At 43.0% G+C, this 14539-nt stretch overlaps 1 protein-coding gene across 4 annotated transcripts in view; it reads right to left on the reverse strand.

Annotated features, from left to right (window-relative positions):
- robo2 (roundabout, axon guidance receptor, homolog 2 (Drosophila)) overlaps positions 1-14539 on the reverse strand; it is a 317321-nt gene that overhangs the window by 160457 nt on the left and 142325 nt on the right. For all 4 annotated transcript variants that reach the window (XM_053872787.1, XM_053872790.1, XM_053872789.1 and 1 more), the window contains exon 2: positions 519-845. In XM_053872787.1, coding sequence (XP_053728762.1) covers positions 519-845 — 327 coding nt within the window. The remainder of the gene's footprint in view (positions 1-518; positions 846-14539) is intronic.

Here is a 14539-nt window from a genome sequence, read left to right on the forward strand (position 1 = left end):
GCCTAGAATATCAGTGCTCCAGCTTCAAATGCTGTTGTACACGGTGCATTCTTGTTTGAGACCGAGACATGAGAGGTCAGGACCATGACTAAAGAAAGACCTGCTGAAGAAAAACAGGCTGAAATGAGACACTGAGGTTAAGCCAATGCTGCATTGGATAAGACGCTACACTAAGCCTGCACCACTGTACCACTTGACCTAGAAGAGTTGTAAAAATATTAAGGCTTGGTTTGGTCTTTGATGAAAGATCTTTGCCTCTTCTCGAATACAAAAGCATTTATGAAGTCTCTAAGTTTAAAAGGGGTTTGAGCTCAAGAAAGGATGAGACGTGGTTTGACTGATATTGACCGAAGGCTCACATAGACACATGTTCATGTTCCATAACATGTGCTTTATAATACTCAAACCACTGTTGCCTCTGCTCGCGCTGCCTCAAGTCCGGTCTGTCCGTCTCATGAATCCAAATATCTTATTTGGTGAAGCTTCATCGGCAGAGGAATAAGAGACGCGTGACTTACATGCTACTTCCAGCGACGCGTTGCGGCTGACGGCCTCGCCCAGGTAGTTGCGTGCCACACACACGTAGGCTCCCTCGTCCGGTTTGCTCCGACGTCCGTGAACGATGCGCAGGAAAAAAAGCGAGCCGCTGGGTAGCAACATGCGGTGCGATCTGGGGTCATCTTTGTCCGTCTCCACGCGCTCCCCGTCCTTGTACCACTCCACCGTCGGACTGGGCCGACCTTCCGCTTTACAGTTGAGAGTCGCCGGCTCCCCTTTGGACACGATCAGGTCAGACGGGTGTTCCACAATCCTGGGTGGGGAGTCCTCTTGGCGCAGACGGGATCCTGCGGAGAGGAGGGAAATGTTGAGTTTCCCAAAAGAAAGAAGCTACCATGATGATGAACAGTCGGCCGGCGTGTCAATCAATATGGACATGTACAAAATTCCATAGATTTTTTTGTTTCGATATCACCTTGATAATACCAACCAATGGACTCGGGAGGGTAGGTAATATTAGATAACCAACTGGGGAGGAGATGAAGTATTGACCCAAAGGTAATAAATGTGAAAATGTAATAAGATAAATGCTGCAACGAACAAACTAAATTAAATAAAAGACATATGTAGTGATATGAAGCATAGCAGCATCTAAAAAGGCCGCAAACTGAATTCAATATTTTTAATAAATAACACTTCACTCAATATACTTGAATGAGGTGAATACACAAAAAATAATGTGATTAAAGAAGCAAACAAAAATTAAAAAATACAGCATGAAAAAGAGATGTTTTAATGTGTAATAGTGTTATACATCAAATCTACATCTGTTTTAAAAAGTAAGAAAACATCAAAAAGTGTATAAACTGAATAAGATATTTTATCGAAATAATACCAGGAGTGGAATCCAAAAAATGTATACAATAAAACTGAATGAACTAATGAAGAAATAAAATGGACCAAATGCATGAAACTGTAAAAGTATAAACTAAAAAAGAAATGGTGTCAAAAAATATGGTAAACGAATTTTTTGAAAAAATGAATTGAGCAAATGAGAATTAAAAATGACCTGAAGAATGGTTGATAACAGATTTAGGCAGGATTGACTAATAGTTTATCTGCCGTGCGACGCATGCATAAAACCACACACTCCTTTAATCTCATTTTGGGGCCCGTTTAAAAGCAACCATCTGCTCGTCACCACCCTAAAAGCAAACGCTCGTGGGTAATTGGACCCAAGGGTCCACCCGGTGAATGACGGCATACAGACAGCTTACATCGGACCCATACAAACGCAAATGATAAATTTCAATGCCATGCAAACAAGCCAAACTGTTGAATCCACTGTTCGGAGAACATGTTCTGAGGGTGAATAATTATGCCGAGGTCCAGACTCGAGTCAAATGCTAATCCTCCGAGACTGAGGACCTTGACCCGCTCTTTTTTTTTTTTATTAGACTCTTCTTTCAGTGGGTGAGCTCGGGGAGTCTGGCGGCTAAGATAATGCTCGGAGCGGCGCATGTCTGTGACCAGGACTTGGCGGTGGAGATAAGGCGCTGTGGGTCACACATACGTAATCACAGAGGCAGAAAAACAATCAAAGAGTTGCATCCGGAATCAAACGAATCAAATACATAGAAGAGAAATAAGTCCTGTTTTCGCTATCGATCCAACAAATGAGGTAAATGTCAGTTGGAAAATGCTGCAGGTAAGCGACGGAGCTAATACAGTGCCCTTCCCCGGGGCAATAAGGCGATGCCCACCAGCCTCGGTAAAAGCTCATTTGAGCGTTGCGTGAATACAAAACAGCCGTTCCAGGTCTTTGTTTGGCTGGCGATGCACATTTTCCACCTTCCCTTAGGTCCCAGGGGAAGTTGGGACAAGCTGTGCTACGGTCTTTTCGACTCATGAGTCTGCAGCAGCAGGGAGGGCAGGTGAAGGTAGAAGCCATCAGCACCACGTATGGCCGGAGGAGTCGACCTGAGCATCGTTTGTCTTCACCTGAGTCAGGATATAGCCAGTGGCATATTGACCCCTGAACAGCATGTCCCCTCTTCTTCGGCTAATGTGTGCTAATTCTGTGCATTTCCTTGCTATTGATTAGGGATCATGCCGCGTTGCTAAGGAGGAGCTGCAGACTGAGGGTGTGCACAGGCCGACAAGATGCACACAGGATAAATCGAGTTTGATTCTGAAAGCTTTTTTTTTTTGATGGCAAAAAATACATTTTGAACAAATATGTCCAAACTTCATCATTGCGTACTCACTCCTCTTTATTTTTCTTCAAGGTGTTACATTTGGAAGCAAAAAGATGACAGAGTGCATTATACATCTTTAACGTTCCACCTTAAAGGTCTACCTTATAAGGCGGAGTCCTGCTCGACTGTTGGTGCGGGAGTGCTGACATTGCAAGCGACAGCGGAAAACTCCCCGAATATAGTTGGTCAAAATCCCAGCGTACCGCGCCACCATGTTAAAGTGCAGTGGAGAACCCCTCTTCATACACAATTTTTCGGAATTGCAACAACGTTCAGGCCAAAACTTTGAGAGAGTCAGAATCCACTAGCCAAAGCCTGGTTATGTGATAGTGCCAGCTCACAACCCACCTCCACCTCAGCACCTTTTGTGTAATGCCCTTGAATTGTTACTATAGCAGGATCTAGGGGAGAAAGGACGCGCAGGCTTTCAGCGTAACATAAGGGCGTCATGGGGATGAATAACACGAAAACTACATGCCCTGTTTTTTTCAGCAGCACGCCCCAAATTTCTGATCACTAGTACCTGTAGTGCTCAAATCGTAATGCCACACTGCCTTCCATGGAAAGGGTTTCTTCACTGAATTAGACTGAAATCTGTTCTCATGCCTTTGTGGACACAAGGCTTTTCCAACATAGACGCTGAAATTGCAAAATCTCACGGTCATCCACACGTCGCAACACTGCCATTTGATTGGCTGACGCAGCATGGAAAAGCACTCTTATTGATGGGATGCCAATTTTGACAGGAGGAAAACGTAGATGAGATTTAAACTTAAAACAACCGTCAACGAAACCCAGTCTTTTTTGGGGGGAGGAACGAAACGTGTCAGAATACCTCACCCGAAAAAGGATTTACGGGACAGTACAGCACCGACCGAAGTCAGGACAGGCTTCCGTTCAACTTCCTTTTGACAGCCGTGGAGAAAATACGTGCCCAGTACTGTCAGTTACTGTCAGCGGTCAGTGCGAACCCAGGTTCTCCCCAGCACTACACTGAGAAAAGCCATTTTATTCAGTCAGTTTCACTCATCAGATAGCCAGTCTCTCTGTCAAAGCAAGGACAGCGGTGCACGTTTGTAGTCAGGCAGCAAGTGGCTCCATAAATGAAAGCGTAATTAACACCATGACACTGATAAATGGAGGGCAAGATTAAGGACAGACTTGGAGAAACCTCATCTCCCTTGGAACGGAGTGTCAAATGCACATTTATTCTTATCTCATCTGAGCATCTGCTTCCCCCTTAATCCACACGCCCCACGGTGTACTCCCACCAAGAGCACTGCGCATGCACCGCGCTAAACTGCAGCAACTACATTCGATTTATATCCTTCTAATTTCTTCAAATCCAATTTGTATTCCAATCTACCCCCTTCTCATCACTTCAACCTCCATCTGCTGCGCTCGTCCCTGTCTATATGAGAGCGGCCGATGCCTCTGCAGACCTCTCTCTGCCAGAACTAAGGATAGTAAGCTGGACAGGCCTCTCAGTGAACATGGCAAGATGTGGTGAAACACCACACAGATGTTTAGAGTTCATTCGGAGGATACACAAGGAATGAGATCAACAAAAGCAAGAGTCAGGTTGTGTCAAAATAGCTTCATGGAACAGGCATCTGAAGGTGGTAGAACAGAGGTGTGCAATGACAGTTCCAACGGGGCCACATCATATTCTGGCAGTTTTGTTAGGTGTCGTGAAATATAAGAAAAAAAATCACAAAGTTGTCTTAATATAATAATTTAAATAAAATACATCAATAAAAATACAGAAAAATAGAATATATGGCAAATAAAAATGTCACAATGTACGAGGTTAAAGACAAGCTTCAAAGATTGTCAATGTATAGCAGTCAATATGTAGAGTCACAATACAAATGAAAATAATACTTACAATAATCAATTAATAAATGAATGACTACAACCCAAGAAAAACTGGATAATGGAATAGAAGAAGATGAAATTAGAAGAGGTCAATACGCTAAATATGAATAAAAAAGGACAAAATAATACAAATAATAATTAAATAATGCAAAAAGAAAAAACAGGAATATATTTTTTTCCTTAAACAACAAAAAGAAAATAAATAAAAATAACACTGAATTGCAGTCGTAGTTTTTAAGGAACTATAACATGAAAACTGAATTGACTGCTGAAATCTAAATTACAAAACAGCCGGTCTGATTAAATAGTACATGAAACATTTGTTCTCAGTTTCACTTTGATCTCTCGAGGGCCTGAGAAATACAGGCAGAGGGCCGCTTGGGGCCGACGACCCACGGTTTTTCCACCCCTGTACTAGAGGCGCAGGTGCAGACAATTACTGCAGTGAAACGCTGACTAAACTGCCGTGAGAGTTCTTGAACCCATGGTGCATTCGGAAGTCACCCGTCTGACGGAACCGACGGCTTGCACACCGCGAAAAACCACGCGAGGAAATTCTCATCTTGATGTTTGTGAGGAGAATTCTTCAGTCACCCATATCAACCGGTTTCTTCCAACTCCCCCAGGACTTCCATCCTTCCCACAGTGCCAACCTATAATCCCTCTGTCCGGTCATGAAACCATCAGCTTCTCGCCCAAGTAAGAGTCAATTGTCAGCGTCCTCTCTCTCACTCTCTTTGTGATAAATAGGCTCTCTGTTGCCCTTTTAATGTGATCATTGGTGCTGTGCAATGAAGTGCTCTCTGAGCTGAGGCGAGTGCACTTCACTGGGTCTCAGGGCGCACGATCCAATCAAAAACACTGTCTGCAATAACACCACCATTACTTTTCTTCTGTGCAGTCATCCACTCTTGCAGGGAACCAGAGAACAAACAAACAAGTGCACGGAGGATGGAATCAGAGGAGGATTACTGAGGCAGAAGCTGATGTTTTCCTTGCTTTTTCTTCCAGACTACTTATGTCAGCTTCACCGGGTCGGATGCAATTTTGTAATGGCGCTACCGCGGCCGTAAACAGTGTCGAGGGCGCCGTCTTTTTGTTTCAGGAAATCATACAGGCCATTGAAATGTGAGCAGTGAGATGTAACAGGATGAAAAAAAAAACCATCCCTAAATAGCTGCGGTGGTTTACTGACCGCACACAGTCGCCGCCTTATCTCTTATCGCCGCCACATATTTATTCATGTGTACAAGGGAAGGTCAGGCCTTTGATGATCTTTTCGTAATTATTTCCATTAGCTCCCCGGAGAAATTCTGACCCGCCGCGCGAATCAATACGCGCACCGGTCGTTACAGAAACGACTCCCAGAAGAGGTATTAGTTATGTGCTCTGATCACAGGTATCCAATAGCAACTGGGCAGTGGAGCCCAAAAAGTGCCACAAAATATCCAACAAGGTCCAGGAAAGGGCAGCTATCTGGAAACAGACACGGCAGAAGGTCTGTGGCAAAACCCGGCGAGCGCTGAGAATATAAATCTGCCCACTCAAAAAAGAAGTTTAAGCAGAGATGAATTATGCAGCAGGTCCACTCAAATCTCAAATGTATTCTCCCCCTACCTCCTGCTTCTTCTCTCCAAACCTCCCACCTCTGCACCTCCTTTCCAGCAAGGCTGGGTGGGTGATATCCATCATGTCATGAGAAAGGGAAGAGTGCGAACACACGGGAGGAAACTGAAGGTGGCGAGAGAATTATGTCATTGGCGACCCAGGACCTGCCATGACACCGGCACACGGCTCAATCTGAACTTGAGATTAATCTTGGTTTAGGTCGGCTGTCAGTAGCGTCACAGCGCATGAACTTGTGAAGGAAGTCTGCCGGCAACGCGTGCGGAGATCGGCCAAGCTCAGCGCTCCACAAAGAACCTTCAGCAAAACCAAAACAAGACGAAAAAATGTAGGTAGTAAGGACGACAACGTCAAATCATCATTCCAACTTGGTTGTAGATTTTGACTTCATTTCTTTCTGCAAAATAAAGTGAATTACTGAGTTGTCGGCTTTGTCTAATGTGAATGAGCTTCCATTGAAGCTGGTAACTCCCATGAAGTCTGAGCGACTTGGACTCGAGATAAGAGAAGGTAGTTCAAAGGTAAAGACAGTACATATGGGAAAGGTATCGTAAACAAGGAATTCACAGACAAACTAGGGAATTTCCTTATACTTTCGGAATATATTTTGACAACGAAAGATCAGAAAAAAACTTCATGGAAGTGTAAAACCAATTTAGCAATATTTGAGATGCATTCTGAAATTCAGGTGTTTATTTTACCGTGCTAAATAGCGTTGCATATTTCCGTGGGCAGCGGAAACCCAGCTTGCCTGAGTCTGAAATGAACATCGACTCCTTGAAAGAACATCGAGCTCAACACAAATAAACAACTCTGATTCGGCTGTGAAGAAAGCTGGAGCGCAGAGAGGGTTATTAATGTACTGCTGTTCTAGACAAACAGTTATTAGAAGACAAAAATAAACCAGCCTTTTTTTCGGGAAGGGGTGGAATATGGGTTAATCCTGCAGTGACGCCAGAGGAAGAGCAAAGCTTTCATAGGGAAGTGATACCAACAGGAACTTGAGTAAAGACCCTCATGCGTCCTAAGTCTGAAATAGAGTCGCAGGTTTTCTCAGATCAAATAAATATGAAGCACTTCCTCTCCTGACACTGGTGAAAGTTTGAAACCTTGTCGTTCTACGTCAATGCTCAGTACACAACACACTCCTTCCCCTCCAGATCTATACTCTGAGAGAAAACACTGGGGTAATTCTAGGAGGTGCACTCAACCCCTTGCTGCCTCCACGCTCGTCTCCCAACAGATAAGATTCCAGGCTGTATTTTTGGAAGCAGTGTTGGTGCTCCTGAATGTTTACGTGCACTCCTGCCCCCTATGCAGATGAAATATATATAGATATTGGTGGGAATATTTGATGCTGCCGCAGAGCAGCTCTAAGAGAAAGCACTCTCTGCCATCAGATGCCATCTCAGTTTTGACAGATAATGCCAGCAAAGCATTTAGAAAAGTAAATAAATGTATCATCTGGAAGACATATTTGCAGCTTGTTAAGATGACAGATGAATACCACCATCCCAGGTGACACGCAGGAAAGCGCTGCGTCTTTAAAAATACATGATGATAGCTGGGAAATTTAAAAATTGAAACTGTATTTCTTCTCTATTGATGTGAAAGCTCAGATACAAAACATCCATCAGGAGCCAGATTGGTATCAGAATACACACACAGCAGGGTTTATAAATTGCATCCCCAATTTCAGACTCTGGATATTTCAAACTGTGATGAATTGGAAGGCAACAATTGATTCCCCCTCAAGCATTGTAACATCAGAGCCGGCATTGTGGAACTCAGCCGGAGAATAAACGTGGTTTGAAAACAAAAAGGTCAGTGATACGTTGGCGGATAATTGGAGGTGTGTGGGGGTCGCGACCTGCTTTGTCACCACGGCAGGGTCCCTGCAAGTCAGCGGGGGTCTGGGCACCACCTCCAGCCGCTGCAGCCAACCTCTGACCCGGGTGCGAGAGCGATCAGTAGCAGCAGTGACCACCCAGCATCCACATGACGGACACACGGAGGAGTGGAATCAAACTGCACCTCCAGTGCTGTTGGTTTGTCAGTATGAGATTTATTGCACTTGTTTTGCAGCAGGCACTTCATCTGGTTTGGCTTCCTGGCCCTCAGGTTCAGGAGGGTGTCAGCAGTAAGTGGATGAAGGACTCATTCCATTTGCCCACTGCCACACAGCCACGCCCACACAGAAACAATGACCTCTGATCGGTATTAAAACACCCAACCAACAGATCTAATCCCAGCTGGATTCTGAAGAAAAACACTGCGAAATTGGGGGCAGACAAAGATGCATAATACTATAAAAAACGCTCATTTTTAACCTCCCAGTGGAAAATATTTACAAATATTTACAAGATTAGACACTTTCAATCGTTCAATAGTCAGTAGGTGGCAGTAGTGTTCCAGAACCTACTCGTACAATATAAATAGTAAACAGGGAAGAAGAAATCATCAAAATACTTGCGTATCCAAATGTTAAGATAGAACCTCACCGAAATATAATCCCTCAAAGTTTAGAGGCTCTTTATTATAAACAGATAAACCCAGATGATCACCAAACTACCTTGGCGGATGTAATAAAGATATCAATACAGATCGCTGTTCTGATTTTTCAGGGGGAGTTGGTGAGGAGGTGGGTTGTGGTATCCTTCACTAGATGATATTTCTGCCCAGAACGATCATCTGTAACTTGTATTTAGTGCCAAAACACCAACTGTAGTTTCAAGCTAGTATCACCATTTTCTGCTAAAAGAAAAAGATGGACCCATTTTGGGTTGTACTGCTGCCACAACACTGCCCATCCTTTAGTCAATATTAATAACCATATTTATTGGCCCGCCCGCTTTAATATATGGCCGCATCGACGACAAGAAAATCCCTATGAAGGCGGCGAGAACAGAACACAAAGGAGACATACAGGGCCGTCTCCACCTAATGCTGCAGACAGCCCTGGTTCAGTCTGAGAGAAGCTCCTGGCTATCTGAAGTCGATATACAAGAGCGTGGTCAAACAATCTTGGCGAGATCACCAGGTAACACACAAGGAATAAAGGTATCGAGCTGTCACGCGTGGGTGATCCATACCCCGGCTTTGGATGTAGACGGCAGACCCAGACGCTTAATTCACTCGCTCAACTCTGAGTGGCATTACAGCGCCGGTGGACCACTGCTTTGTGTGATGGATGTGTGCCTAAGTGTCGCGCCTTTGGTTGTCCATCGCTACACGGCGACAGCTCATACATTTTTATCCGGAGACTCGACCTCATTGTCACAACTCCGGTGAGTCACCCGGCTTAGGTACGACTGTCACACAAGCTCCTGATAATGAAGAACAACAGCAGAACGGAGTGAGTGAGTGAGTGAATAAAAGGCAGGAAATGTAAACCAGTCGGACTTGCCAATTACAGCAAAATGTGGTTTATTGTAAACGGTTTTGCAGCTCACGCTGCTTCTGGTGAGTCATTACTGATTCTTTTATAAGTCAAACGCGTGGCAAAACCAGTGTCTCCGTGTCTGCACGGCTGCCAGAGCGCATTTGCACGTCGGCGCCTGAGTCGCTTTGCATCCGTGCACACTGAGAGTTGTATGGTTGAGTGTTCGTGTATAAGCCTTACAAGCATGACATCCACGCTTCTTCCTGGAGACTGCAGCGAGACAATCGATATGAAGTCAAAAAGACAGACAAATCTCCAGACACAACATTTTTTTTTCTCCTTGTTCTTTATATTTTCCATAATTATGCTGGATATGCCAGACCTGCAATCGCTTGATTTTTTTTTTTCCTTTTCTTGTGATCTTTAATTTAATTTTTTTTTTTTTTATTTCTACTTTATTTCTATTTGTTTTTTTTAAGGGGGGTTTACTTCAAGTAAAGCTACTTTTTCTTCTTTTATGGAATTATTGGTTGTCAAAACAAAATAAATATATCTCTATCATTCATTCATTCAATTCATATTTATTTATTTAGTCAGTTTGCTCAATTAAACTACTCTTAAGTTTTGCAATATTTAAATTCTGCTTTATTTTTTAGTGAATTTCTTCCATTTCATAATTTCCAAATATGTAATATTTTTGTTTTTTATGTAATTAAATCATAGATAATCGTTTTTAGCGATATAATTTTGCATTTTAATATTAATTTATTGTTGTAAATTATTTTATGTAATTATTGGTTGTCAAAACAAAATAAATATATTTCTATAATTCATTATATATATTTTTTATATATTGAGATGTATTTATTTAGTCAGTTTGCTCATTAAAATTTCTCTAAAGATTTACAATATTAAAATTCTGCTTTATTTTTCCTGACTTTTTCCTTTTCATAATTTCCAAATATATCATATTTTAATGTTGAATTAAATCATAATTTTTTTTTTTCATTTATTTAGTATTTTATTTTGCAATAATTCTATGGAATAATTGGTTGTCAAAACGTCAAAATAAATAAATGGTGACCCCCAACAAATGACCCTGTGTCACAATGCACTGTATCTAAATACAGTCTATAGAACCTTGTTGACAGCTACATTACAAGTCATAATTTGTGTCTGCCATCTTGCCTGCTAACATATTGGACAGCGAGCCCAGTTGGAAAGAGCGCTGGGATGATATCCACATCAGGGGCCCGGAGGGTTGAAGACGCAGGTGTGTGTGTGTTTTGTGAGTGCAGGTGTGTCAGGCAGGTGGAAGCTCTGACCGCTTGCTTTAGTCAGCACGCTCCATTCATCACCGCCCTCCTCCCCCCTCCGCCCCTCACCACGTCCTGCTCTCCTCACAGGTGTCCTCCTGCGTTTGAATCCCTCCCTCACTGATGCGGATAATTTCACAGCAGAGGAACGCGTGTGTGTAGGTGACGGAGACGACCCCTCGCCGCGTGATCAGATCAACTGTGACTGATTCGGCTTTTGATTAACGTCATGTCAAACCTTGGTTCGGAAGACGACGATAATAGATCAATCACAACGCTATCGGAAGGTCTTTGATGATGAGCCGCACCCAGATCAAAGACGCAGGTTTCAGCATGTTTTTGAAAGTGGTATAACTTGCTACTGAACAATGCGATCATGAGGAAGACAGACCCTCATTGGCCATAACATTATGACCACCCACTAAAGGTTCCTGTTTTGTTGCTAGCTCTTCAGGAATGTCCGATAATTTTGTTTCGTAAGAGCGGGCAAGTTGCCAAATACACAACTGGATCTGAGGGCGACTCCAATTCAACATTTACATCCATTTCTGAAAGACAAACTACAATGCTGATCCAGGAGTTTGTAATGAGAATAAGGGACTATCACAGACACAGAGGAGTGAGGGGTCTTTTAAGGCTCAGTATGAACTATTTTTTAGCAACAATTGCATGTTAATTCAGACATAAACAAACAGCTCTTCTCAACATTAAGACTATATGAGTGAACTGAGGGAAAGCATACGGGGCACTGACCACTGGTGACCAGATGATGAAGACGAGTCAAGACAGAAACAAAGTTTACAACCAACTGAGTAGATATTTTCAACAGGAACAGTAAAGCAAGAAGTCTGTTACAGATGTACAAGTCTTATTGGATATGAGGAGGGTTCGTGGGGAAGATTTATAGCTTCATAACAACGATAAAATAAGGTTTCAGGACAAGCCTGCAGTCCAAACTTACTCTGAGAAAAACAACAACTGCAATTGGGTTAAATGCCAAGCCGGTACGAGTCAAGTCTGCTCTCTGTCGGCCCAAAACTATGAGCAATCACTTGACTGGGAGTTTCGATAGCAGGTGCACTAGCTTTCGAGTAAACAAAAGTAGTGAAGCCAAAGCGTCTAAAGCAGCAGGAGTAGAGATGTAATTCTCAGGTAAATGTAGTACCATTCCATCAAAACTGGGAACATATAACTAGAGTCTGTCAGCGACTTGAAGATTCTTTAGCAACACTACGGATACGGTCATGTTCTCCTTCACTTTGTGATTTTATTTTCCCAAAACCATCCAGCATTAAGGCTGCGCAGAAACAATATGCTTCAGTGAGGTCAAAGTAGAGACTCCAACGCTCCAACTTGTGTGCGATGGAAATCTCAAGGCATTAACCCCAACAAAGTTGAGTGATGGCTGCTGAAACGTGAGCTCCAATGTCGCCAGGCTTGGCTTTTAAAAGATTACAGGAGTCGACAAGTCCTGATACTGGTCGACGGGGACTTTTGGCTCGTACTCAACGCACGCAGCTCCACTTCTCTTGTACCTCCTGCTCATTTTTGATGTTAATCAGAGCCTAAACATTGGTGCTCTCCGAAGAAGGAGCCCAGCGGAGCAACAGACAGTGATGAGACGACGGTCGGCGTGCGAGACGCGCTTCCTGCAGATCTCGCATGAAGGTTTGTCACTGCAGCCACACCATCGCAGCAAATGAAGCGCAATTATAATAATACCGGCTAAACGCTGCCAAGTCGAGCAGAACAATCACATTTAGGGCGAGACTTCGCAAAGGCTCTTACACAACGACCTCGGCCCGCCTTCATCATTCGCCGGGACTATTTTAATCTCCACTTTCCATTATAGGGCAGCACACTTCAAACCTCTCCCATTCGATCACCATCATCAACGGAGAAGTTGCTTCCCAGTCAGATTGTGCAACTTCAGCGGAGTCAAACTGCTCACTCCTCTACAAGTCTCTACCTTGCTCTGCCGGCTTGCACTCGCTGCAGAAGTTTGTCCTGACTCAGCGTTCGCAAAACCAGAGTCCTGTGGAGGGAGACGTCACAGCCCACTCAAGCTTCAACACCGGGGACGCGCAGCGGAGATAATTTGCTGACAACACCAAATATACACATTTCAGTCGGCATATTACAGAAAAACCTTGTGACAATAAAACTTTCAGAAGGACACAACACTTAGACAAGCATCTCCCCTTGTGAACAACCTTCATTTCTTTGGAAACTGATTCATATTTTTACTTCTAATCTTGTTGCTGATGTCGTTTCAGTCACAGTACTAGAGCTGAGGCTGACAGTGATTTTAAAAGTCACAAATGCAAGCTAGTTTTTGGTGTGTTACGGCTGTCAAGAAAACATTTAAAAGACGATTTTATGAAGCAAAATTGTTTGGGTAGTAACGTTACTTCACAGAACTAAGAACCTGCGAGCATGGTTGAAAGAGAAGCTAGGCACTAAAGTACGCAGCAAGAAAGACACGCAATAGCATTGGGTTTACATGCTAGTTCCCCAACAGAAACACACGTTAGCATGAATCAACCCTAGAAAATGCTAGTGGGAAGTGAGTAGGTGAAACCAAAATAGGTCTAGAGCCTTCTATTTCCATTCATTTCAATGGGGATTATGTTCATGAGCAGCGCATTCTCACTCCGATCATATAATATATAGTGCTATAAGGAAATATTGAAACCCTCAAACATCATGATACTTGATTGTGGGATATTGTCTACTGTATATCGATATTTAATAAATAGATACTTGGATATGCTGCTGCATTTGTGACTATACTAACTTTTTTTTTGGACAGTGGAGACATGTTGAGGATTAAGGGACCAAATAATTCCTGCAAAATTTAACTAACTTGTATCTAACTTGACTGACATTATAGGATAAACTCGCGGAATCCGCGACTTGAGCTCCACGAATAGCAAACGTCAGTCATTATGATGTTTCTTTCAGAATTTTTCTGGGATTAGCTCAGCAAAAACCATCGTCTTGAAGTCTATCTCCATGATGTGTTATGTGTTGTCTGTTTGTTTCAATGTTGACACTTCGTTTTAATATGTATCTTTAAAAAGAGATCAGGTAGGAAGTTAACTGGGCAGCAGCGCAAGTATGAAAATGGTTTTCGAAGAGTTCCAGGACACATCAATCTGAATAACTTTGGATGCCACTTGCTATATACAGTATAACCCTTGACTGAGACTTTAAATAGTAATTGACATCTTATTACACGTAGATTGAAAGGAGTGGCATCCTGTGTTTTACCTAACCTCAACCTCCATCTTTCTTTCATGTGACGTGCTGCCCACGGTGTCAGGATATGCCACAGAGGGCGGAATATGTGTGTCAATTGAAAACTAACTAATACAAAAAAAAGCTGCCTTTGGCGTCAGTAGAGGACGCAAAAGTCTACTTTCCCAATATACTGTATAATATGCCATGGGAGTGAGGATGGGATGTTAGGAGTCTTGTAAAGATAATGTTGTTTAAAGTAAATGTGGTTTTCCTGGCAGTGCACAGACCATGAAGTTGTCTATCATCAGGTTGCCTCAAGTAGTGTCGTCTTTATCTCC

The sequence above is a fragment of the Synchiropus splendidus genome, chromosome 8 (genome assembly GCF_027744825.2).
Source record: "Synchiropus splendidus isolate RoL2022-P1 chromosome 8, RoL_Sspl_1.0, whole genome shotgun sequence".
Lineage (NCBI taxonomy): Eukaryota > Metazoa > Chordata > Actinopteri > Syngnathiformes > Callionymidae > Synchiropus > Synchiropus splendidus.